Source organism: Pogona vitticeps, chromosome 4 (genome assembly GCF_051106095.1).
Source record: "Pogona vitticeps strain Pit_001003342236 chromosome 4, PviZW2.1, whole genome shotgun sequence".
NCBI lineage: Eukaryota > Metazoa > Chordata > Lepidosauria > Squamata > Agamidae > Pogona > Pogona vitticeps.
Window position 1 is genome coordinate 80,450,442 of NC_135786.1, and position 25,484 is coordinate 80,475,925.

Genomic DNA, 25,484 nt, shown 5'->3' on the forward strand with positions numbered 1-25,484 from the left:
ATACTGCAATTCAGACACTAGCAAATTCTGCAGAAAGAAAAGTCAAAGTAGGCTGGAAAAAGATAAAGAAGACAAAAGAAAGAGAATTTAAAATGACAATAAAAGTATAGTGTTTTGTTCTTTTGAAAGAAGGAACAAAAGGAACATTTTAACTAATGTGATAGTGGTCATAGGGTAGCCATTCATCCAGGTTCAAATACAGAAACAGTACTGATAAAATCCAAAAAACCCAAACCAAACCAAGACAAAAAAGTGGCACCTTAAAGACCAACTATCATATTTTAATGTGAGCTTTCGTGGATATGTCCACTGCATCAGATATACGGAGATAGAATGAAATGTTGAATGAAATATCAGTTTCATACTATCTATCCACTGGCTCTTGGGTGTATGGAATATTTAGGTAAAGGCAAAGGTTCCCCTTGACATTTAGTCCAGTCGTGTCCAACTCTAGGGTGTGGTGTCCATCCCCGTTTCCAAACCGTAGAGTCAGCATTTGTCCGTAGACAGTTTCCGTGGTCACATGGCCAGCGTGACTAGACATGGAACACCGTTACCTTCCCACCGAGGTGGTACCTATTTATCTACTTGCATTTACATGCTTTCAAACCAGTTGGCAGGAGCTGGGACAAGCGACGGGAGCTCACACTGTGTGGATTCAATCTTACGACTGCTGGTCTTCTGACCTTGTAGCACAGAGGTTTCGGAGGATTAACTCGCAGTGCCACCACATCCCTATTTATGGAATATTTATGTGCAGTAATTATGGTTTATGTTGTTTTAGAGCTCTGTTGTAAAAATCTCTCAGGACATAGAAAACAGACACCAGGCTTGGGCAAAGATGTGACCAGTGGGGAAAGAAAAAAGAGGAAGGGTGTGGGAGTTTGCTTTTTGTTTTTGTTTGTTTTTGAAGACTGGGGATATACTTAAAACGAGGGAGAGAAAAGGAGAACACTAAATATAAAGGTGAAAGATGGCAGAGGAATTGTGTGTACTAATGTAGTGAATTTTGACAGTTTTACCTTTGATTTGTGATGAGAGATGGGCTTGGTAGTAGTGAAAAAATAACAGTGGCAATAGGTAATAGCAGAAATATTACATTTGGTAATGTCTTAAGAAACCTAGGATTATATTCAATCCATTTATATGGGTGTCCATAATACGTATAAATTTTTATCACAGTTGTTTCCCTCTACATTCTTGATTTATAATGATTCCGTTCTAAAACAGTGACTTTCAAATTTTCCAGTGTCCTGGTAGACTGAAATGGCTGGAGATGGGTTTCCGTGAACTGTCATTTCTGATGTCAGATTTGTGACGACTGATCTGTTTCCATAGAGACTGTCCTGTTTGTTCTACGTAGAGTGCAGAGGGGCATGGTTGGCAAATGATGGCACAGATCATATTAGGTGATGAGCATATGAAGCTGCCTTTGATATTGTGTGTGGCATTGTTAAGTCCTGTAATTATGTTGCCAGAATAGATGTGTGGGCAGAATTGGCATTGGGGTCTATGGCAGAGTTTATTCCCCCTGTCTGTGTTGCTGTTTTGTGGTCCATTGCATGTTAGTATTTCCTTGAGGTTGTATGTAGGCAAGTATGGGTCTCCCACCAAGGGCTTCTTGTCAAGGATAGGATGGAGATCACTTAAGATGTGGGTGAGTCATCTCAGTTTTGGATTCTGCTTGATATGCTTGCACAGACTACCATGATTATCTCATCTAAAAATTGTACACTCAGAGAGAGACATTTTAAAATTGTTATTATAATTGAAATAAAAACGCAAGGTCAATGACATAGATCAGTGGTTCCCAAACCTGGGTAACCCAGTTGTTCTTTGATTATGACTTTTGAACCTATATTTTGTGAGCATCTGAATACCACACTGCCACACCTCTGGAAATGTGCACAACATTCTTTGATTTATTTCATTCGTTCTTCTCTTTAGTGTTCTTCTAATCTATTTCTATTGAGCAAGTACACACACCATTCATCTGTCACTAATACATCTACAGACACGCTGCTATAGGACAGACACTGCCATCACTCCTGTAAACTTAGCCAGCCAGCCGACACCTCCACTCTCCATGGTTCTTGTCTTCTTTTTCTTAATGATCAACTGCACACTTACAGAAAGTCTTTGTAATCCCTCCCTACATACAAGCTTGCTAGGATTGATGGCTGCTGTGGCATGAAGATAGACCTCCAAATTCAAAAATGCAATGCAATTTAGTCCAATTTAATCTTAATCTATAAATGTGGAAAACGTGAAGAGCACAGGAACAAAGAGTCCAAAATCAAGAACATATGTGGAGATCAGATTTGGGACAAAATCTGGAGAAGCTAAAACACTGCAGACAGACTAGTAGGTACAAAAAGGACTCCTGGCCATGCCATATAGTCAATAGGGAATTGGACAGAAAAGGTCAATGCTTTCTAGTTGTAGTTAAATCCTGAACTGTGTTGAAAATGAATCAAAAGAAAACAAAAATACTTTTTAAAAATATGAGAGATCAAGAACGATTGAAAATAATAGAAAGGACCAACTTTCAAGACAAGAAGAGAGTCAGATACAATACTTAGGAATTCAAATCACAAAGAACACAAGTACACTATTCAAAGACAATTATATGAAATTAATTAAAGAGATACAGACAAGCTTGGTGAGATGGGATAAACTACAGCTGTTGTTGATGGGAAGAACAGCAACTATCAAAATGTTCCACTCAAAATTTTATTCTTATTCCAGACAATTTCCATGATGTTATAACAGTCTTTCTTCCAAGAACTTAATAAGATAATCATGAGATTCATCTGGCAAGGTAAAAAACCAAGAATCAAAATCAAAGCAATGCAAGATGCCAAACAAAGAGCAGGTTTTGGTCTTACAGATTGGATGTTATATTATAGAGCCTGTGTATTAGTTTGGATAAAGGAATAGATAACCTTAGATAATGATAGGCTACTTAATTTAGAAGGACATGATCTGCAGTTAGGATGGCATGCTTTTTATGGTATAAAAAAGACAACATAAAAGTTTCAATATTCACATATGAAGAGCCCTACTATAGACTTGGAGAAGACTGCAAAGCAGATATACCAAAAAAATACCAATTTGGTTATCACCTATTGCAGGGGTCCCCAACCCCCGGTCTGTGGCCTGGTGCCACTCCCTGGCCATGGCATGACTGGGTTGTGGAGACAGATTTTCCACTCCCCCGCACATACTCCCCTGCATGCACAGCCTGCCCACCCGCATGCACAGGACGCAACAGTTAGAATTGGATATGAAACAACTGATTGGTTCAAAATTGGGAAAGGAGTATGACAAGTCTGTATATTGTTCCCCTGCTTATTTAACTTATATGCAGAATACATCATGCGAAAGGCAGGACTGGATGAACCCCAGGCCGGAATTAAGATTGCCGGAAGAAATATCAACAACCTCAGATATGCAGATGATACCACTCTGATGGCAAAAAGTGAGGAGGAATTAAAGAACCTCTTAATGAGGGTGAAAGAGGAGAGTGCAAAAAACGGTCTGAAGCTCAACATCAAAAAAACTAAGATAATGGCCACTGGTCCCATCACCTCCTTGGAAATCGAAGGGGAAGATATGGAGGCAGTGTGAGATTTCACTTTCTTGGGCTCCATGATCACTGCAGATGGTGACAGCAGCCATGAAATTAAAAGACGCCTGCTTCTTGGGAGGAAAGCGATGAAAAACCTAGACAGCATTTTAAAAAGCAGAGGCATCACTTTGCTGACAAAGGTCCACATAGTCCAAGCTATGGTTTTTCCAGTAGCGATGTATGGAAGTGAGAGCTAGACCATAAAGAAGGCTGACCGTCGAAGGATTGATGCTTTTGAATTGTGGTGCTGGAGGAGACTCTTGAGAGTCCCCTGGACTGCAAAGAGACCAAACCTATCCATTCTGAAGGAAATCAATCCTGAATGCTCACTGGAAGAACAGATCCTGAAGAAGAGAAGACTCCCTGGAAAAGACCCTGATGTTGGTAAAGTGTGAAGGCAAGAGGAGAAGGGGACGACAGAGGACGAGATGGCTGGACAGTGTCATCGAAACTACCAACATGAATTTGACCAAACTCTGGGAGGCAGTGGAAGACAGGAGGGCCTGGCATGCTCTGGTCCATGGGGTCAGAAAGAGTCAGACACAACTTAACGACTAAACAACAGTCTGAAATAAAAAGGTTAAAAAAAATAAGTCCTGAACTTTGTTCTGCAGTGGCACAGAACTCATCTGAGGGCCTACAGAGAGAGTGCAAGAAAAGAATAGAACAGGCCCCTGGTAATGAGTCTCTGTTACCATGTTTCCCTCAAAATAAGACCTAACCTGAAAATAAGCCCTAGTATGATAAGCCCTACCCCAAAAAATAAGCCCCATCCTCCACCATTGTGCAGCATTGTGCAGCAACCAAAGGATGACATGGCTGTATTTGAATAAATGTGGATTGTACATGAAAAAAAGAAAACATCCCCTCAAAATAAGCCCTAATGCATTTTTGGAGCAAAAATTAATGTAAGGCCCTATCTTATTTTTGGGAAAACATGGTAAGAGTTTGGTGAAATGTCTTCTAATGGCAGAATGGTTAATTTTCTAAGACCAAGTTTAATGTACTAGGAGAGTCTAACAAGAAAATCTTACCTCTGTGGGAATTACTTCTATTACAACCTTTCACATATTGACTTACAAAGATGGTCAAGAGCCCCTTCAATTTACCATTGGCCAAGTGTGCTGTTTTATGGCAAGTGACACAAGGACAAGCTGCCAATTTCAAGTAGCAATGCAGGAAATCTCAAGAGGTTGCATGGCTGTGCGTTGCCAGCCAGCGAACCAACCATGAGGATTGGTCAGAGCCAACATTCCTGACCAGAGAAACACCATTTTCTGTCTGGTCAATTCCCTGGCCATGGCAGCCAGTGTTTGCTGGAGCCTCCTGAACCTTCCTCCCTTTACTCTCCATTCAAAGGCTGTTGGGCAGCTAATGAGTAGGTTACAGATGTTGCACATTGGTGGGAATTATGGTTATGGCTATGCACAGGATTCTGATTCTTGTTGATGCTCACTTTCTGCCACAACATCAGTTAAGAGGTTCTGGATGTTGGGACAAATATAGTGGGATCCTATATTTTCCATTTCTGTGGATCATCTCAAGAGCTCTTGGGGTAATGACATTTGGGATTTACCCACCTCACAGGCAGCTGCTTCACATCTAGATGGCAGGAGGTTCACCAAAAAGTCAACTGCCCATAAGAGAACCTGTCATCCCATGATTCTTCAGCAGATGGGCCAGTGGTGATAATTCAATAGCTGCTAAGTGGGTCATTCTGATTCTCTCCTATGCCAAGACTGTTTCAGCTGTAGCCAATAAAGTTATGGCCACATTTTATTCCATCGGAATTGTGTGTCATGTACTACTTTCCATTCTCTGTGCACACTGTGACCTTATATACTGCTGAGGCCACAAAAGACTAGCAATTAAGAACAAAGCATTTTTCTACCCCAATTTAATTCCTTTAAGTTTTTAATAACTTTACTTGGATCTACAGAACAACTCTTGCTGCTATATGCAAAGTACAAATTCCTCTACAATAGTTTCTTTATTAAGGCATACATAGCACACTTACTTGGATCCCAGATGTACATTTTTTATCCACAGTGTGCTGTTCTGGATTAATGGTATGAAACAGAAAGCTTTTGCTGCTATGAACTGTAGGTCTCTTTTGAATATACATTCCCTTTGTTCCATCTCTGAAGTACCGTTTCTGTCTCAGAACTTCACGTACAGGAATCAAACTTTTGTGATTTTTTTAAAAAGAAGATTGACAATTTTATTTCAAGGAGGTAAAAAAAATCTGATCAATATGGAGTAAGCCCAAAGCAATATAGAAACATTCATTTTCATACAACTCTATTTTGTCTTAGTAGTCTGCATGCATTTTCCAAACAACCAACAAATCAACCAAGAAATTATGTGCCAAAGCTTTATTCCTGTTCTTACAAACTGATAATGCAGAATTGCTGGGAATGGATTACGAGTAACAAGCAAGGACGCTAGTACATGCTGCCCTAGTTGGTTTTTCTTGCATAAAGAAGTTCACAAAACAACCACAACCTCACCAGTTTAGCATTACATCCAAATCCAGACTTTGTGTTGCTACTCTCTAATAAAAATTATAATTGTGTGCTGTCAGCCCTTGTCAGGATTTTCTAGGTAGAGAAATGAGTATTCTCTTTGTGGTTTACCATTCCCTTCTTCTGAGGGCATCCTGGAACTATGTAACTTGCCAAAGGCCATGCAGACTGACTCTTTTGGGATGCACAGTGGGGAACTGACCACTCAATCTCTGGCTCACTGAACTATCCACCCAGCTTACTCTTTAATAAGCCAGCTACAAATCCTGGCTTTGAACTTTGGTTTGTTAAGATAGAGACAAATCAGGAGTCCAATTACAGATGTAAAGATAATTTTTGTTTAGTCTGTTATATTCTGGTTATTTTAGCAATACAGTGGTGCCTCGCTTGACAACGTTAATTCATTCCAGCGAAATCGCTGTAGAGCAAAAATGTTGTAAAGCGAAAGTTAAAAAGCCCATTGAAACGCATTGAAAACCGTTCAATACGTTCCAATGGGCTGAATAACACACTGTCCAGCGAAGATCCTCGATAGGGGCGGCCATTTTCGCTGCCTGTAAAGCGAGGAATCCGTCCAAAAACACAGCGGGGAGCCATTTTGAGCAGCTGGCGGCCATTTTAAAAACCCGACAATCAGCTGTTTTGATTGTCATAATGTAAAGAATCGGTTCCCAAAGCAGGGAACCAATCATCTTAAAGCAAAAAATCCCCATTAAAACATCGTTTTGCGATCGCAAAAATGTCGTGAAGCGGATTCGTCATTATACGGGGTAATCATTAAGTGGGGCACGACTGTATCTACTTTTAGGACGAGACAAGCAGTGGAGAATGAGCAGCATGCATCAGGATATTGGTTTGTTAGAAGATCAGAATTCTGACTTTAGCACGCCACTTTGGCTTAGCATTTTAAGGAGTCACAGTCAATGTCTGAACAATAGCTAAGCACAGACATTTAGGAAAGGAGCGGAAAGATGCAATAGGCTGATGTATGAAAGCAAGACATATATGCAAGAAAACCTGTATTCAAACTTGCATTCAAATTTAATATAGTTTTAAATTCCAATTGGCATAATCCTTGTTATGGTTATTTTAGCAATGTTAGTAGAGAAATGGAAATTACCAGCACCACCCTAGTAAAGCAAAAGCAAAAACAAACAAAAAACAAACCAGTAGAATTCAAGCACAAGCCTTACATCCAGTCTCCCATCTGCTGATGCGCCCAGTCTGAGAATATGTATAATCAGTAGTGAAGCTATAATGGAAATGGAAGTACATCCCACTGTCCTTCTCAATGATTTCTTTAGTGTTATAGAAATATGAAGGGTGCCATAAACATTGTTATGCTAGAAAAGCTATGACTGGACTACATTTTTTTAAAACAAAGATAAGAGGGAGACATTTTCAAGCTACGTCTAAAGTGAAGTGTGTTTTATAGGGTTTTTTTCCCCAAGAGTTACAATAAATTTCAAGCAGTTCTTTAAAGAATATAACAAATGTGAGGATGGGAAAATATGCTGTAAAATGTTTAATCCAATATAAGAACAAATCGTGGGCATCCTTCATATTTCCATAACATTACAGGTACAGAAGCTTTGTTGCCGATTATATATATTCTTAGATTGAGTCTAAAGTGATATTCAAAGTTCAAAGAAGCCCACACTTGTTACGGTAATTACATAGTAAATACAAATGGAAAGTGCATGCTTTTAAAAATGTGACAGTCTGTTTAAAAAAAGACTGACAGAACATTATTTGTCTTCACAGTAATACACTAATGAAAGAGTTTCGAAGACACTGTAGAGGCACTGAAAATTTTAGCATAATATACTGTGTCCTATTAACAACTTGTAAAATACATAAAGTATGAAGGACAAAAATATGTAAGGTCTGTGCTTTGAACAGCTATTAATTTAAGAGGCTTCAGCTGTGTTATGTGTTCAGGCATTAAGAAGAGTTATCTTCTGTTGGAAATGAAGAGGACTTTGTAGGCCCTGCCTATCATTATTCTCGCTGAATATGAATAAGCTGCTGCATGACATTATTTTTAAAAAAAAATGGATACATAAGAATATTCTTTGTACATGACACTTATTTTATCAAAAATGATCAATCCAACTTTTTACTGTTAGCCAATTATGAGAATATTTAAACTATTATTAACATAACATCAAACATGCTTAAGCAGCAGGAAGTTACACAGGAAGTTGGGGAGCTGTCACATTCCCATGGTAAGGCCCAGAACTACCTGGATACAAATTTCGTTCCGCTCAAACATGAATGAGATTGCCCTGCTAACCTAGCATCCAAAGGTGGGTGTCCACTAGATCCCACAACAACAAGTGTGTGTAGGCCTTTCTTCTCCTTAGTTAGAGCCCACTGAAGTGTCCAAAATTTGCTGTGGAGCAGGGGTCCCCAACCCCAGGTCCGCGGCCCGGTGCCGGTCCGTGGGCTTCCCAGGACTGGGCCGTGGAGACAGATTCCGCCCCACCCCCCCGCACGGTGGGTGTGTTGCACTCTCGGGCGCGTCGTGCTCATGGGGGGGTCATGCTTGCGTGCAAGCACAACACCCCCACAAGTGCAACACACCTCCCGCAAGCGTGACATGACCCCCCGCACAGAAACCCCCCCAACCAGTCCGCAGTTCCAAAAAGGTTGGGGACTGCTGCTCTAGGGATCATTTTGCCCTCCAGATTACTGTTTTAGGGCAGTGGTTCCCAACCTTTTTAAAGTCACAATTACATTTTATAATAGCCAGGTAACATGTGACACCCTACCACATTTCCATGAAAATGCATTTTAATAGTATAAAATCATCGCTTCTTAGAAAGTAGGCCTGATTTCCTCACAGATACATAAACACTAACTTTAATATACCGCTTTGAGAAATCAAGGAAGAAACTATTTAACAAGATACAACACACATAAGGCAACCTGTGACCCCCTGGAAGCACTTTGCACACCCCTTGAGGATCATGAAACCCAGGTTGGGAAACACTGTTTTAGAGCATAGAGATGGTCATACATAAAACATAACACAACAGAATTACACCACTGGATCCTGGCATTAGTATCATATCCAATTCTTCAAAAAACGTCTGATTTATAAATGTGGGATATTGTGCTTCTGTACCAATTCAAAAAGCTAGGAAATGGCTCAATATTGCTGCAAAATATCGTGCCCGCATTGCCAGCAGGAAAAAAATATGCAAAGCTTTACAAGATGATCTACAGGATATTCTCTTCTCCTCATTACCATTCACACTTGTTGAAACTGGGTAAGAAGTGGTTAACTGATGAAAAAATTAATCATTTTCTGGGATTCTCCCTTGCATTGTGTCACTTTGTGGATGGTAGTGGTCCTGGGGGACTCTTGTTCAACACCTTGACCATTATCCTCTTCAGTGTCTTGGAGTTCCATCATTCCCCATACTATTTCACATATAAATGAAAAACACTGTCCAGAATGTTGTGGCTTGGTACCACCAGTGTGTTGATGCGGAGTTGTGAATGGTAATGAGCAGCCCCATGATTTCTATGTTATATTCTATGGGCACAAATCGGGCTTATGAGGGGACAGTGGTTTTGGGATGATCCTGAAAAAAAATCATGTGGATCCATGCATCATTTCTATATTTTTGTACCACTACAAAACCATGAATTCAAGGATCCATGATTTCTGTAGTGTAGTCTGTGGCTGCAAACAGGATCTATGATCTGAAATTGGTTGAGAGGAATCATGTAGAAGTATAAACTATGAGTAAAGTGAGTAAACATACTCATGAACAAACCAGGTAAAATATGCTTGGAGATCATTCAAAGACACAAAGGGAAAGAACAGTAATTTCACAGCTTAAATGAGTGAGATGCTGTATATTATTATCTATTTTTAAAAATACCTTTTAAAATATTTCCACATGCGGAAGCTAGGAATGTGTGGCCAGGAAGGAGGTAAATGCGTTTTTCCCCCATATAATTGACAGACATGCCCTGTGGGCTGACTGGAGACACATTTTGATTAGTCAGAATGCATTGCTATGCAAATAGTTCCTTCAGAATTTTCAGAAATTATTAAAAAGGGGCAATTTCAGAAATTTTAGGGGCTAAAAAGCAGTAATTAAAGGGTCTGAATTAGACCCACAAATGGCCTGATTCCCATGGATGAAAAAAGAGGTTAAAATGGATTTTTTTTCACCCAGGTATACAAATGTTGTCTACCTTTTTCCATCTCTTTTCAATCAGCTGTAGCTAAAAGTTGCTTGCTTGTGCACAGGGTAAAACAGTATTACTTTTTTAAAAAGTCACAACTTAAAAAGCCTTTGCCCAAACATCTCTCTGACTTTCTGCTACATCTGTGCCAAATTTTGTGCTGATCTCAGGTCCAGTTTCATAGTTATAATTTTTTTTTGTTTGGGGCACCCCATTCTTTGATTTTGCTTGTAAGACCCTTTTTGCTGTGCTTCCTCAAAATACCATGGTGTCACAATAAACAGGTGTGCTTCAGCAGAACATTTCTTTGCTACAGTTTGAAAGCTAGTTTTTTCTATATTGAGAAATTACTAAAATGCTAAAAATATGCTATAAATGATTACATCGTTCAAGAAAGGACTCAGTCCACACAGCCATCCTATTTTCTTTCTCCTCTTCTGAAATGATAGTCTGACTATTAACATCAGACTAAAACTTCACCATCACCAGACAGAATTAGACATATTTGCCAGTACTGCAGAACCAATACTCAGCTGAAAGTTAGATCTCCCAAAGATGCAATGAACATCATATGCATTTTTACCTAGTGGCTCCTCCTGGTAAGTAATAGTAAAGTTTTAAGTTAACATGTTACTGTGCACAAGTAACATATTTTAAATTAGCTTGTCTGACTGGTGAGATATAAATTAGTTCTTTAAAAAGCCTCTGGTTTATGAATGCATTATAGTGTACTTCTGTCCCCACAATTTAAAATATCAAGAAATGTCCGGATACTGCTGCACAATACCGTGCCCATGTTGACAGCAGGAAAAAAGATGCCAAACTATACGTAGCAAAATACAGCCTGAATGTTGATATCATTCATGTCAGCAGTCAAGATGGTTGACACAATACCCTCTTGTGCTCCCTATAATTTCTTCTAGGCATTTTGATTATTTTGGCCTTCAAGCAATAGACATCTAGACAACTTGTTGAAAAATAGCCCTATTAATTGTTTTGTTTTTGCGTGAGAAGTGGTTAGCTGATCCAAGTTATCCAAATAATAAAAAATTATTTAAAAAAGGAGTCATATTCTGAGATTTCCCCCTCTCTTTCTGATTGGTGACAAGCACAAAAAGATATCCTGCAGACACCTGTTGGCTGTTGTCAACATTCAGAATGCCCTTTGCTATGTAAAGTTTGGTATCTTTGTTCCTGCTGGCTATACGGACATGAAATTGTACAGCAATATTGGGCCATTTCCTGGTGTTCTGAATTGTGGATACAGAATATCTCACATTCACAAACTGGAGTTTTTTTTTTAAGAATTGTATTTCCTGGCATTAAAAAATGGAAGTTTAAGTATACCTACACTGCACACAACAAAAACTTCCCTTGTGTACAATTACCAGTGCTAAAGGAGTCCAGATCTGTACTATGGTTGCTGGGGGAGGGCAGAAGCAAGAACAGCTAGGATATTGCTGCAATCCCTCTGTACCAAAATATTTTGAAGGATTGTGTTGGACTTAATAAAATATAAATGGTGAAGCAAAACTGTTTGTGAGTGAAACACATGCAATGGAAAAACAAACACACCCTTTAACCTCTCAAATAAACTAATTTTGCCATGCCTGCTCTGTAGAAGGCAGACTAGAAAACTGTCTTTCAGTTTCCAAACCCTTGCTTCACAAACATGCTGCCCACATGTTTTCCAAAGTCCCCTTGTCTTTTCAAAATAAAAAAGGGGGGGCTGGAAGTTGGCAAAGACCTTCACTTGAAACCAAGATCAAAATCATCCATACTATGTGAAAAAAAGGCAGGAACAAAAATCAACTCATTTGAAATGTTTTGTTGGAAGCGAACCTAACATACCACAGACTACCAGAAAGGCAAATAAGTGGATGCTCAATCAAGTCAGGTCTGAATTCTCGTTAGAGCAAAAATGAGTAAACTGAGGCTATTCTAGCATATATAATGAGAATACAGAACTTATCAAACACTTATTGCTGAGAAAAGGAGGGTGGCAGGCAGTTGGAAAAGAGGGACACCTAATATGAGATGAGTTGACTTAATAAAGAAATCCACAGCCCTCAATTTGCAAGACCTGAGCAGAACTTACTGGAAAAGACAATATTGCTAGAAAAGGGAAGGCAGTAGGAAGACAGAACAACATGAGATACAGTTGGTTTGCAAGATCTGAGCACAACTGTGAATGACAGGACATTTGTGATGTCATCCCTACAATCACTGCACATCAGAAGTGACTTGTTGGCACACAACATCTTTGGAAGGTTCTTTTTAAATTATTACGATATCAAGAAATTGTATAGTGACAAGATGATTGGAATGGAGACTATCACAGAATATAAGGCACCAAAACTCTGCTAAAATCGATTAAGACGATTCCCAACCACAGAAAATAGTAATTTCACAGTTTAAATACAGCTCCAATACATGCATTAAAAAAGTTAGGTTACTTACCTGTAACTTTGGTTCTTCTAGTGGTACTCTGTGAATTCACACAAATGGGTTATCCTGCGCCTGCGCATGAACGTCCGGAAGATTCTAGAGCTTAAGAAAAAAGAATCAATTAGCTCCCCCCCATGGGGTATATAAGCCCCGCCTCCTCCATCTTCCTTTCATTTCCCTAATCCGCCATTACCGTAAGTTAGATAAGCAGGGTATCATAGAACGGTACCGTGACGGATAGAGGGGAGGAAGGGAGGGATGTGTGAATTCACAGTGTACCACTAGAAGAACCAAAGTTACAGGTAAGTAACCTAACTTTCTTCGTAGTGGTCTCTGTGAATGCACACAAATGGGTGAAGAGGAAGCTGTACTTACTGGCAGGAGGGCCATCACGGTATCATAGATGACAGTATCGCCTGTCCAAACGCCGCATCATTTTTGGCTCTGACGTCCAGTCGGTAGTGTCTGGCGAACGTCAGAAGGGTAGCCCAGGTGGCTGCTTTGCAAATGTTCTGCAGTTGGACACCTTTAAATAGAGCTGTCGCGGTAGAAACCGCTCTGGTGGAATGCACCTTTAATCCCTCTGGAAGAGGTTTCTTGGTCAGCTGGTAAGCCAGGTGAATGAGCTGAACAATCCACCGTGATGATTGAGAAGAAGCAGGAGCACCTTTGCGTGGTCCGTGGTAACATAAAAAGAGACGCAGAGAGCGTCGAATGGACTTGGTGCGGTGTAGGTAGAAGGCAAGGGCTCTTCTAACATCGAGAGAATGTAGTTTGCACTCCAGCAGTGTGGTTGGAGACAGGAAAAAAATTGGAAGCACAATGGGCTGATTCACATGTAATTCTGACACCACTTTTGGGAGGAAGGAAATGTCCATGTATAAGGCAACCTTATCTGGGTCCATCTGCAGGTACGGAGGGTCTGACCTTAGGGCAGCAATCCCGCTTGCTCGTCTGGCTGAAGTAATGGCTACTAGGAATGCCGTTTTCAAGGAAAGAAGTTTTTCAGAGCACGCAGCCATTGGTTCAAATGGAGGTTTAGTAATGGCATCTAAGACCAGCGGAAGGGACCATTGCGGCGCAATGGTTTGGGAGGGTGGTCGTATGTTTTGGAGACCTTTTAAAAATCTCTTAACTGTAGAGTCGGAAAAAAGCCTCGCAGAGTATGAACGTGGAGGTTGGTGCACTACAATCGCTGAAATGTAAACTTTAAGTATGGAGTGAGCAAGTCCCATATTGAAGAGATGCAGCAAAAAGGTAAGTACCACACGTAGAGAAGCTGGTACCATGGTCATGCCTTCAGATTGGGCAAACTTGGTAAATGCTTTCTATTTGCCTTCATACAAGCGCAAGGTAGAGGGTTTTCGTGCATGGTCTAGCACCTCGCGGAAGCGGGGGTTATCCTCCACACTGTCAGGTGAAGGGACCGAACATCGGGATGGAGGAGAGCTCTGTTGTTCTGCGACAGGAGGGACGGTATCTGAGGTAGGTGGTAAACTTCTTGTGCTATTTCTGATAGGTGAGCAAACCACGGTTGCCTCTGCCACCAAGGAGCAATGAGGATTGCGTCTGTACCGTACCGCATTATCCTGGTCACAGTCCTGAGAAGCAGTAGTATTGGAGGGAACAGGTACGTTAGTTCCCCTGACCATGGTATGAGGAAGGCGTCTCCCAGGGAGGCAGCGTCCATGCCTGCCCTGGAACAGTATCGGGCACACTTGGTGTTGAGGTGGGACGCAAAAAGGTCCAGGGTGGGCTGTACCCATCATTTGCAAATGTCGAGAAAGACTGTCTGGTCTAATGTCCATTCGTGCATTCTGGTAGGGAGCCTGCTCAGGTGGTCCGCTAGAGCACTGGTTCTTAACCTTGGGTTACTCAGGAGTTTTGGACTGCAACTCCCAGAAGCCTTCACCACCAACTGTGCTGGCTGGGGTTTCTGGGAGTTGCAGTTCAAAAACATCTGAGTAAAAAAGGTTAAGAACCACTGCGCTAGAGAATTGTCCCTGGAAGCGATGTGGATCGCCTGTGGGAAGATGTCATGGGAATGACACCATCTCCAAAACTTGATGGTCAGCTGGAGGAGACGAGCTGACCGCGTTCCGCCTTGTCTGTTGATGTAGTGCATCACAGTGGTATTGTCCGTTACCAGTTGCATTGCCTGACCCTGGATGCAAGGCAGGAAGGATTGAAAGGCCTTGATGACGGCTAGCAATTCTAGCTGATTGATGTGCAAGGTCTTTTGGGTTGGGGTCCAAAGACCATGAACACAGAGGTTCTGGCAGTGTGCGTCCCAGCCTGAGGGGCTGGCATCAGTGACCACCTGTATGGACAGGTAAGGGGAGTGGAATGGTCCTCCCTGTGACAGGTTGCTGGATCTGGACCACCAGCCGAGATGCCGCGCGACATGAGGGGGAATTCTCAACCTCTTGGACTGCGGGTCTGTCATGGGATCGAACTGAGTGATGAACCAAGATTGAAGGGGTCTGAGTTCGAGTCTGGCGTACGGTATCACCACAGTAGTGGATGTGATTAATCCGAGAACGTGTTGAATGTAGTGCGCTATGTGTATAGCGCACAGTTTGAGCTTGCTCACAGCTGTTTTGATCTTTCAAATTCGCTGTGATGGTAGAAAGGCCCTTGTGCAAATGGAGTCCAAGGTTGCTCCTATGCAGGAGACTACTTGAGAAGGTATGAGGTTGGACTTTTTTGCATTGATTTTTAGGCCTAATTTTTCCAGGGTGGACAGGGTGAATCTTGTAGCCAAGAGCACTTCGTGATCGGATCGGGCCACTAGAAGCCAGTCGTCGATGTAAGGAAAGATTTTTATCAGTTGGGTCCGTAGGTACGCGACGACTGGTGTGATGCATTTTGTGAATGTCCTGGGGGCCGTTGAGAGCCCGAACGGTAGGGCAGTGAAATGGAAGGTATCGTGGTGGAACCGGAAGAATTTTTGATGAGACGGGTGGATGGAGATATGGAAATACGCGTCCTGCAAATCGATGGTGACGAACCAGTTTCCCTGAGACAAGAGGGGAAGAATGGAGTCAAGGGTAAGCATACGGAATTTCTTGTGAAGTATGTACCGGTTGCGGTCTCTTAAGTCCATGATGGGCCTTATGCCCCCGTCATTCTTAGGGACTGCAAAATAGTGTGAGAAAAAACCATTGGTACTGTCAGATGGAATTTGGATTATGGCCTCTTTGGATAACAGAGATGAGATTTCCAAATGCAGTGGCATGGAAAAGGGAGTAGGTCTAATTGAATTTGGTACAGGAACGCAGAAAAATTCTATCCTGTATCCATGTTGAATGATACTAAGGACCCACTTATCAGTAGTGATGTTTTTCCATTCTTGTAGGAATGGAGACAATCTTGTATAAGAGGGAGATTCATGAGAATTGCTTACCCCTATGCTGGGTCTTGCGAAAGGACTGCTTAGGACTACGAAAGCATTGTTGCTTGAACAGCGGCATAGGAGGCTGCTGAGTTTGGTAAGTGCAGTCCTACTGCTGCTTACTGTACCGAGAAGACTGGTACTAAGTAAATGATTGATACTGTGGCTTTTTGTAGGATAGCTTGTGGTACCTATACGGCTGGTGTGGTACCTATACGGCTGGTATGGTACGTAGGATTTCGCTGTCTTTCTCATCTTATGGATATTGTCCATAGTTTCATCAGTTTTAGAGTTGAACAGCCCACCGCATCGAAGGGAAGTTCCTCGATTTTGGTCTTGGTGTCTTCAAGGATATTGGCTGTTCTAAGCCAAGCGTGACGTCTAAGAGCAATGGCAGTCAGCATGGATTTGGAAGTGATGTCAGCTGTGTGTTTTGCAGCAAATCGCTGTTGCCTGGTAAGAGTATTAGCCTCTTCATAAACGTTAAGGGCTTCTGCCCTTAAGGGATCAGGTAACGATTGCAGCATTGCAACTATCTTGTCCCACAAGTGCTTCTGATATGCGCCCATGGCGGCCCGGTAGTTCGCAATTTTGATCAACATTGTAGCAAACGAATACAGCTGTTTTCCAAAAGTGTCTGATTTCTTTCCGTCCTTGTCAACAGGTGTAACTGATGATCTGGTATGGGATTTATATCGAGTAGTCTCTACCACAATGGAATTGGGTGAAGGATGCTTGGCCAGAAAGTCAGAGTCCGAACCATGAGTTTTATAGTGGTGCTCAAGCTTGCGTGGCACCTGTACTAGTAGGAGATTTGTCCCAAGAAGATTTAACCAGCTCAAACAGAGCAGGAATGAGACTGAAGCTAGGAGGAGATGTTTTATCCTGCTCCATATCGTGGAAAACAAGGTCCCGTTCTTGCTGAGGGATTTGTGTGTCTAGCTGCAGAGTTTTCGCCATCGCATGATGAGCTGTGCATAGGATGAGAAGTCCTCTGATGAGGGCTGAGATGATGAGCCTGGGCGGCAGTATCAGGGGTGTCAGAGTCAGTGGACACTGTAGATGGATTAGACGAGTGTGAGGCGATCAAAGGAGAAGGCCTCGGTACTGTGTCTTCTGGTGCCATCTCCACATCCGATTGGGTGGACTGGGAGAAGGGTATGGTATCATGGGCATCAGGACCAGAGTAGAGCGTCGTGGCTCGAACCGAAGAGTATCCACCACTGTACTTAGCATGCTTGAGAAACACTACAGGTACTGCAGGAAATTGCCTCTTGCGAGGTGGTGCTTGAGGCGTAGAAAAATCCTGTTGAGTATGTGGCTGACACAGGATAGAGGGAGCCACGATATGGTGCCACAGTACTTGTGCCTGCAGCTCCGACTGATAGGTGCAGCCTTGGTACGGATACGGTTGGAACGGAGTGCAAAAAGGGTAACCAAACTGTGGTGGTCCTTGCAGACGGTACCCATCGCCTCCATCCCGAGGCTGGTACGGAGCGATGTTTTTGCGCTTTGCGGTACGCTTTCTAGGAGTTTCATTATCGGACTCCTGTTCAGATGGAGACTCGGTATCAGCCCGCCCTGAATATCAAGGGCTTGGATGGGCAACGGCCTGGCTGGCGTCTGGCTCAGCCTCAAATCGGCCCGAGTTTGGCATCATGCACATATCTTCCTGAGCAGTCTGGGCTAAAGGAATGTGCTCCTCTGCACCAGAGAGTCCAACTGCTTCCCTCGAAGACTCCTCGAGCAATATCGAAGGAGCGGGAGGAGGTACAACAGGCAACGAGGCTTCTTCACTCTCTTAGGCTTATCGGTGGCCTTCTTTTTTGCAGGGCGAGAAGGTGGTTTGGCTTTTGGCGGTTTGGAAGCACCCTTAACCTTAACCAGCACAGAGATGGTAAGCAGCAGTTGGTCTGCCGGAGAGTTTTGTTTAGAGGCCTCAGCATGCGGCGGGGACAGTGCTGTGAGACAGGCACTTTCCATGTTTGGAGACAGAATCTTTTCGTAAAGGAAAGCTCGAAGTCTTTGGCGCCTCAACTTAATTGCTTGCTTTGAAAAACCTTTGCAAGTAGTGCATGACTGATCTTGATGTGATTCTCCAAGACAAAACAAGCATTTATCGTGTCCGTCTGATAAAGGAATTATCTGGGAGCAGACAACACACTGCTTGAAACCCCGAGGGGCCATAAACAAAAAGAAAAAGGGGGATCCATTGATGGGGGGGAACGCGACAGAACAGAAAATAAGCAACTCAATATAGCAGGTTCTGTCAAACAATCGTTAAAGTAAAATAAAGTTAAAAATTAAGCAAGAAAACAGGTAGCTAGCTAGCTAAGTACTTAACGGTCGATAGCTCTGCTCTTCCTACGTCCTACAGGAACGGCAGAAAAAGAGGAACTGAAAGCAAGATGGAGGAGGTGGGGCTTATATACCCCACGGGGGGAGCTAATTAACTCTTTTTTCTTAAGCTCTAGAATCTTCCGGACGTTCCTGCGCAGGCGCAGGATAACCCATTTGTGTGCATTCACAGAGACCACTACGAAGAAAAATATGTTTGTGTCTCTATTTTTTACAACCAGATACAGAATCCCCTTGTAGGCATGATTCTGCTAAGTCTGTTTGACCAGAAAGGAGTTAAAAATTATTTAAAAAGCTAAAAAATTAAAAAGTTGAACAAATTAATGAAAAAGCTAATTATATCTGGATTGAGAGGGTCAAAAGTTCAGATTGCCCCAGAGCTGAATTCCTCTTTGAAAACTTATGTGAAGAGACTATTTTGTCTCAGAAATCCTGTGAGAATGTTTACTGAATGTTCATGCCAAAATATCTCCATTTCTGGAGAACTGTCACTCTATTATTAATTTTTTTAAGCAAAGCTGTAGGGTTTTGTACTCTTTACAGAAAACCTGTATTTTCAGTCTTTTTCTGTGACCTTTCTCCCCAAACTATAAATGTATACTTTACAATGTTTCATTTTGCAGAGCTCCTGCTAGTTAACATGTGCAACACACACTCAGTTTATAACAAAGTCACTGATTTACCCTTTTGAAGGCCTTTTTGATGATCAGTATTTCAACCCCTACAGCTTGGAGTTTTTCTAAATAAAAAAGCAGGTCAGATCAACTATTCTTTTTCTAGATAAGCAAACCCTTTTTTAAATTTATGTTATCTGTTTTAAATCTGGGAATGTTTAAGGTTGCCTATTTCTGATTGGGATGGAAAAACTCCTTTGAAAAGTTAAAAAAACTCTCCAGACCTCCCCAAAGTTTGCACGGAATGAGGTGATATGAAGGAGAGTGGAATTTGTAGTCAGAGAAAATTGAGACTGTTAGGTTCAAAGTGAAATTATTCTAAAGCACTGGAATGTGTTATGCCATGAAACTGTTTTCAGTTTGCCTCGTACAGAGGGAACTGCGATAATGAAGCAAGAAGGAAGGAGGCCCAGTGTGAATACTCAACACATACTATCCTAATTGGGAGCAAGATAACGCACCTAGATATCATGAGAATTCTGGGTAGAGAGTTGTGTTACGCCTCTTGAAGTTAATTGGTTTACAAGAACTGGGTGTAAAAAGTGGGTGGTCCAAGAGATGTAAGAAAAGATGGATGATAGGATGTGTTAGAGAGCTTCTTCTAGCTTCTAAAGCTTTTGGGAGTTTTTCAAATGGATTGTGCTACGTGAAGGAATGTTTACAGAATGTAGCATGGTAAGGAGAAGGAACAGGTGGGAATAGTCCACTATAGCTTAGATTTTAGTATTTATTTAATAAGAAATAGCAGCTTTATTTAATTATTGAAATCTTTGGACACGTTTTATGCTAATTGTGACCCCCCCATGCCCCTGTTTGTTTCTCTCAACCCAAGGGTCCACGCTGGTGAAATTTCTTCTTTCTTTCGCTGCCACCTTTTATTCACACTGTAAAGAACTTTACTCTGAGACTTGCTGCCAACAACTGAACTTGTTTTATTAAAGGGAATAAAAGGGTAACTCAGAATCACAGATGGTCTTTATTAATTTTCATTAGATCACAATCATAGAAATATTTATATTTTAGGTTCCATACTCGATCACTTCTTGTTTACTTATTTTCAATTTAACCAGCTCATATTTATTAGGACCAATTCTCTCTCTATCTCTATCTATCCATCTCTTTCTGCAAACCTCACTCCTCCTTCTCTCGAACTCTCCAACTGACTAACTGACAAATCTCTGCCTCTGCCTCTCCTGTCCTCTCATTGGCTTATACATATGAGGTTCCGCTGTGATTGACAGGAGTGACTTGGAAATCCATCATACTAATGCTTTGCAAACAAACTGTTTTCTATGAATCTATATTTTCTTAATAAAAATTAAGACAAGGACTTGTCTCTTGAACAGCAGGGTTACACTTAAATCCACTGGATTGGAATAGGTCACTAACTTCCTACCATTGAGAATTCCTACCTTACTGAGCTGTTGTGAGTTCTGAGGAATCACAAAGCCCATGCTTAAGTACTGTAAAAGTACACAGAAGTTTTCTTTTAAGGTCAGGCTTGTCCATGGAACAGATTCTACGGACTTCTGAGAATTAAAGGACTCACTTCAGAGGAAAGGTGGTAGATTTGTGTCCACAGTGACTCCCTGAGCATCACACAGAGTAAAAGTACACTGTCTGCTACAACTGTGCCAAATTTGGTGCTGATCTGAAGACCAGTTTAGAAGTTATAATTTTTTGTTTGGATTGCCACCATTTATAGAATTGTCTTACAGAATCTTAATTTGATTTGCCAGCACAGTATCATTATTGGACTGTCATGGACTAATAATTATCTTGTCACTATTTTATTTACTGATTGATTGATTGATTGATTGATTGATTGATTGATTGATTGATTGATTGATTGATTGATTGAATTTATACCCCGCCCATCTAGACCGAAGTCTGCTCTGGGCGGCTAGTCTACTCTGGGCTACTATCTGTGGCAGCAAAGGCTCGTGCTAGTTTGGCTCATCACAAGTCTCCGCAATTGCCAAAGGAGGTTGCCACATACCACAAGGAGCTATTATTGAAGCAATGAAAACCCAGAAATCCCTTGGACATACAGAACTAGCTGTGCACTTTCTGGATGCCACTCATGACCGAAAACTACCATTAAAAATACTACAAAAAGATGGTGTTGGAAAACTTGAACATTCTGAGGAATTGAGGCTGACTACCACATATAGACACAGTGACTTTATCAAGTGATGAAACATCTGGCTTTCAATTAATTAGGTGAACAAATTTAAGCAAACTTGCAGATAATCAAAATAGATACCCATTGCTAGCAAGGCCCCCATATCCCAGTTGTCCAAAACCGGGCTGCATAATTTTACTTGCTAATTATGCAGAACACATACACTAATTTTAGCATCCTCTAAAAATTTCGTTTTATTATTGCCTGTGGCATAAGAAGTAGTGAAAGTAAGTGTAACCTTTTGTTCTTGTTAAGAGAATGGTTTTTCTCATTTATTCTATCTTCTGGGACTGAGAAAACAGTGCTGGGGAAAAGCTTTAACTTAGATATACACCATAAGCAACTTCTTAAATACTGAACATTTCTGATTGCTGCTGGGGAAGCTTTTCACGCTACACACATGCTGCAAATAAAATCTGTTTTATGGCTGTTCATCAGAAGGTAAGCACAAGCTTCATTTGCAACTGTAACTGCCTTGTCACCAAAGTCTGCCAGAATCATGTCTCTGAAATTTAATAGTGAATGAACTCTAGAATAAGGGCGTGGGGACAAACAAAGAAAGTTATGTGGTCCTTACACAATGTAAATGCAGAAGAAGTAACATGTTCATTAGACTACTAAAAGAATCAATCAATCAATCAAATCAATCAATCAATCAATCAATATACTATTTTGGGTAAAGGCCACTTCTTCAGGCCATGCACCAATATTGCAGAAAAATTATAGATAAAAAATTCATGGCAGAAGTCTACCAGGTATGCTTTTAAGATGAGTTCAAATACTGGTTGCAAATCCTGTGGTGGGGTGGGGAGGGTCAAAACTTTACCCTGGTAACATTCCACTGGAATTTTCCAATCAGTTCTTCAAATAAAGTACTGCCAAAACAATCTACATATCCCCCCCCACACACACACACACTGCCTGGGTGTGTGTATGTGTTTTAAAAAATTTCAACCATGTTTTAAAATAGTTTTTTAAATTTAAATCATGATTTCAATCATTATCTAAATCAATCTGATTTTTACAATCCTTGATTTTTATCCATCCTGGTCAAATGCAAGGTTCCTGTTTGACTGGGGATTTGTCCAGCATAGTGGCTAAAATGTAAATCAAGAAATATCCAGTACAATCACACTTCCTTGCGTCTGCCACAGACCTCAGTGATCTGAGGTGAGGGAGATTTCTGTGATGCAACAACAGCCATCTTTTGTATCTTGCTGGCTTGTTTAGCTTTTAAATCTAAATTTGCCTTCTCACTAATCATCACAAGGGAATGAATGACACAATCCTCCCCCTTACAAAAATTTATCAGCCCAGTCTGTGAGCTTATCATGGGGAAAAAACAGTCTGCTTCCTGTGGATTGAAGACTGCCAACAGATAGCTAGAATAGCTTGTTTGGAGCCTTGCTCCTTGTTGACACATTGATGGTGATATTCTTACACTTGCAGAGCTCTTCAGGGCTGTATAAGTGGACTTGGGGAAGATGTTTCTGAATTCTTCCCTGCCAGTGGAACAGTGCTTATATCTCATCCAAGGACTCCCTCAATTAACTTTCAGCAGGGGCTCCCTCTCTGCTTTATGAAAGAGTAATCCTATTTATTCATTCATTTGTATATATGTTACGTTTGTATTCCACCTTCCTTTCAATGAGCTCAGTGTAGAATATATTGTTCACTTTCTTCCCACTTTATCATCACAACAACCCAGTCAGGTATGTCATGCAGAGAAAGTGTGCTCAACGAAAGTCATCCAGCAAGTTTCATAGCCAAGTGAGGATCTGAAACCAGTCCTAGTCTAACCGCTATGTCATATTGACTTTCATATGTCCATGCACAGACATCCTAAACTTCTGTTGGTAATAATACTCAGAAACATACCATGCTGCAAAAAAAACATAGATGGAAGTAGTGAAATGACAGTGTTTACTTAAATGTAATTCTAGGTTGCTTCATTGAGACTTGAGATTTCATTAGTCTCTTGAGTCCATGAGCACAGGGCTCTAGTTTAAATCTTACAGATTTGGGTGTAAACTTGAGCTGATTCAATAAAAGAAGCCACAGCCTTGAATCTGTAAGACTTGAGCAAGGTTGTTAACAACAGAACCCTCTGGGTGATTTTAATTCATAGAGTGACCATAAATCAAAAAGAGACTTAATGGTACATACCAATAACTAAGTTGCCACTAAAACCTGTCAGAATTATTTCAGAGAAGACACTACAGAATTGCTCTGTAAGTGGCCTCAGGCAAGCCATAAACTTCCTAATTCCTATTATTTATTACAATTTGGACCTGAGATGATGCCTGCACTTACCCTAACAGATGCCTTGATTTTTAACTGTCCCTTTCAATTTTTTACTTCTTTAATTTCCACCCAAAGGAGTGGAAATTAGGAGTGTTAACATTTTTTACTTAGAGAAACTTGTCCCTAAAGGATCAGAATAATCTAGCACCTATGCAGTTCTCTGCAGCCAGGCTTCTACTGACAAAAACGAACCTACTATTTCCCATGGAATGCTTATTTCAACAAATTAGTAACGTTTATAACTATCTCATTATGACTGTATGAGAGCATACTATTTCAAAGAATTTATTACTCTAATCTTAAAATATTTCTTCTGCTGAAGACCTTCTGAAAAACCACTGCAATATTCTCACAATATAACAGTGGAAAGGAGTGACTGTATTCCTATTAAACTTCCAAACAGCATGCAGGTTCTCTGCGGACGCACAGCATGGAGCCAACATGTAAAGGCATGCATGCATTTTATATTTTATGTACTCTCCCTCCTAAAGGCAATTGATTCAAGGAGGGTTCATTCTGCAGACTTTTTATTAGTTGAACAAAGGAAAATTGTCACTTCTCTAAAGAAAAGTTGACCCATCTGCCAAAATGATGCAGTGCCTGTCACTCTTCATCAGAGTAATAGCTTGACAAGATTATCACTCAAATGTTCTTGCCAAATGGCTGCTTGTATCAAAAGAAAGACGGGTGTCAACATTCAGTCTTGTTTTAAGAAATAATACATAGATAGTATGGAAGCTACAGGAGTATACAATTTAGTACGTTTCACAGCCTACTAAAAAGGGGGTGGGGAGGCAGTTCTTTTGGGAGTATCTACAATACTCAACGTCACTTTGTTGATACATTTACCTTTTTACTCATTCCCCAAAGCACTTCTGATTCAACTTTCACAGTGTTCACTGCTTCTCCCTTCCAGTACCTTAGCCCCTTAGTTCTCTTCCACAGCTACCACTATTTCTTCATTCCCTCCCACAGGCCAACCCACAGCTGCCCTTACTTTTCCATCCTCTTGGGATCTATCAGCTTCATGACTAAAAATGGAGAGGAATCTCTACTTGCTACCAATACAGAAGGATCAGTGAACCTGTGCCCCACACCAATACTGATGAGGAATGTCTCCCATCATTTCTAACCACTGGCTAGATTATCTAAGGCTGACGAAAATTTGAGTAAAAGAGTATCTAGTGAGCCTCATATTGCCCAACTGTGCCCTATCAGACAATGTTGCTTTGGACTTCACAATCCACTTAGCTGAATTGCCAAAAACTGTGTCTGACCTGCTAAAAGAAGTACATATGAGATGCAGCACCTGAATCAACAGGGCTGCCCCAGTCCTATACAAATGACCAGTCAACCCAATGTGCTATGAGATTTCATTGATCTAAACTGACAACCTTACTATTACCACTCAGCACAAGATGCTAGAATTGATGGAGAATGTTTTGACAGATGTGGTTTGCTTGCTTGCTGAATGCTTCACAGAGCACCATCTGTGTGCAAATAATACAAAGGCACACGTCCATGCTTTCCATCTTAGAATTTATGATGCTACGCATGAATTTAACATCATCTGGTGTGGGGTATAGTTCACCCATGACATGAATGCAGAGTACTTTGGAGAATATCCTTTCTTTCAGGTATCACACCAGAAAGACAACAGCAAACTTAAACATCTGTACAACATTCTGATAAGTCATTCGCTTCACCTTGTCATGCTTACCACAAAGGAGTCCATGAGCATTAACTGTACATATTGCTT

General features: G+C 41.1%; 1 protein-coding gene across 3 annotated transcripts in view; it reads right to left on the bottom strand.

The window, feature by feature from the left end:
* Positions 1–25,484, bottom strand: part of LRRIQ3 (leucine rich repeats and IQ motif containing 3) — a 72,752-nt gene that overhangs the window by 21,959 nt on the left and 25,309 nt on the right. For all 3 annotated transcript variants that reach the window (XM_020794682.3, XM_020794681.3, XM_020794680.3), the window contains one exon: positions 5,649–5,817. In XM_020794682.3, coding sequence (XP_020650341.3) covers positions 5,649–5,817 — 169 coding nt within the window. The remainder of the gene's footprint in view (positions 1–5,648; positions 5,818–25,484) is intronic.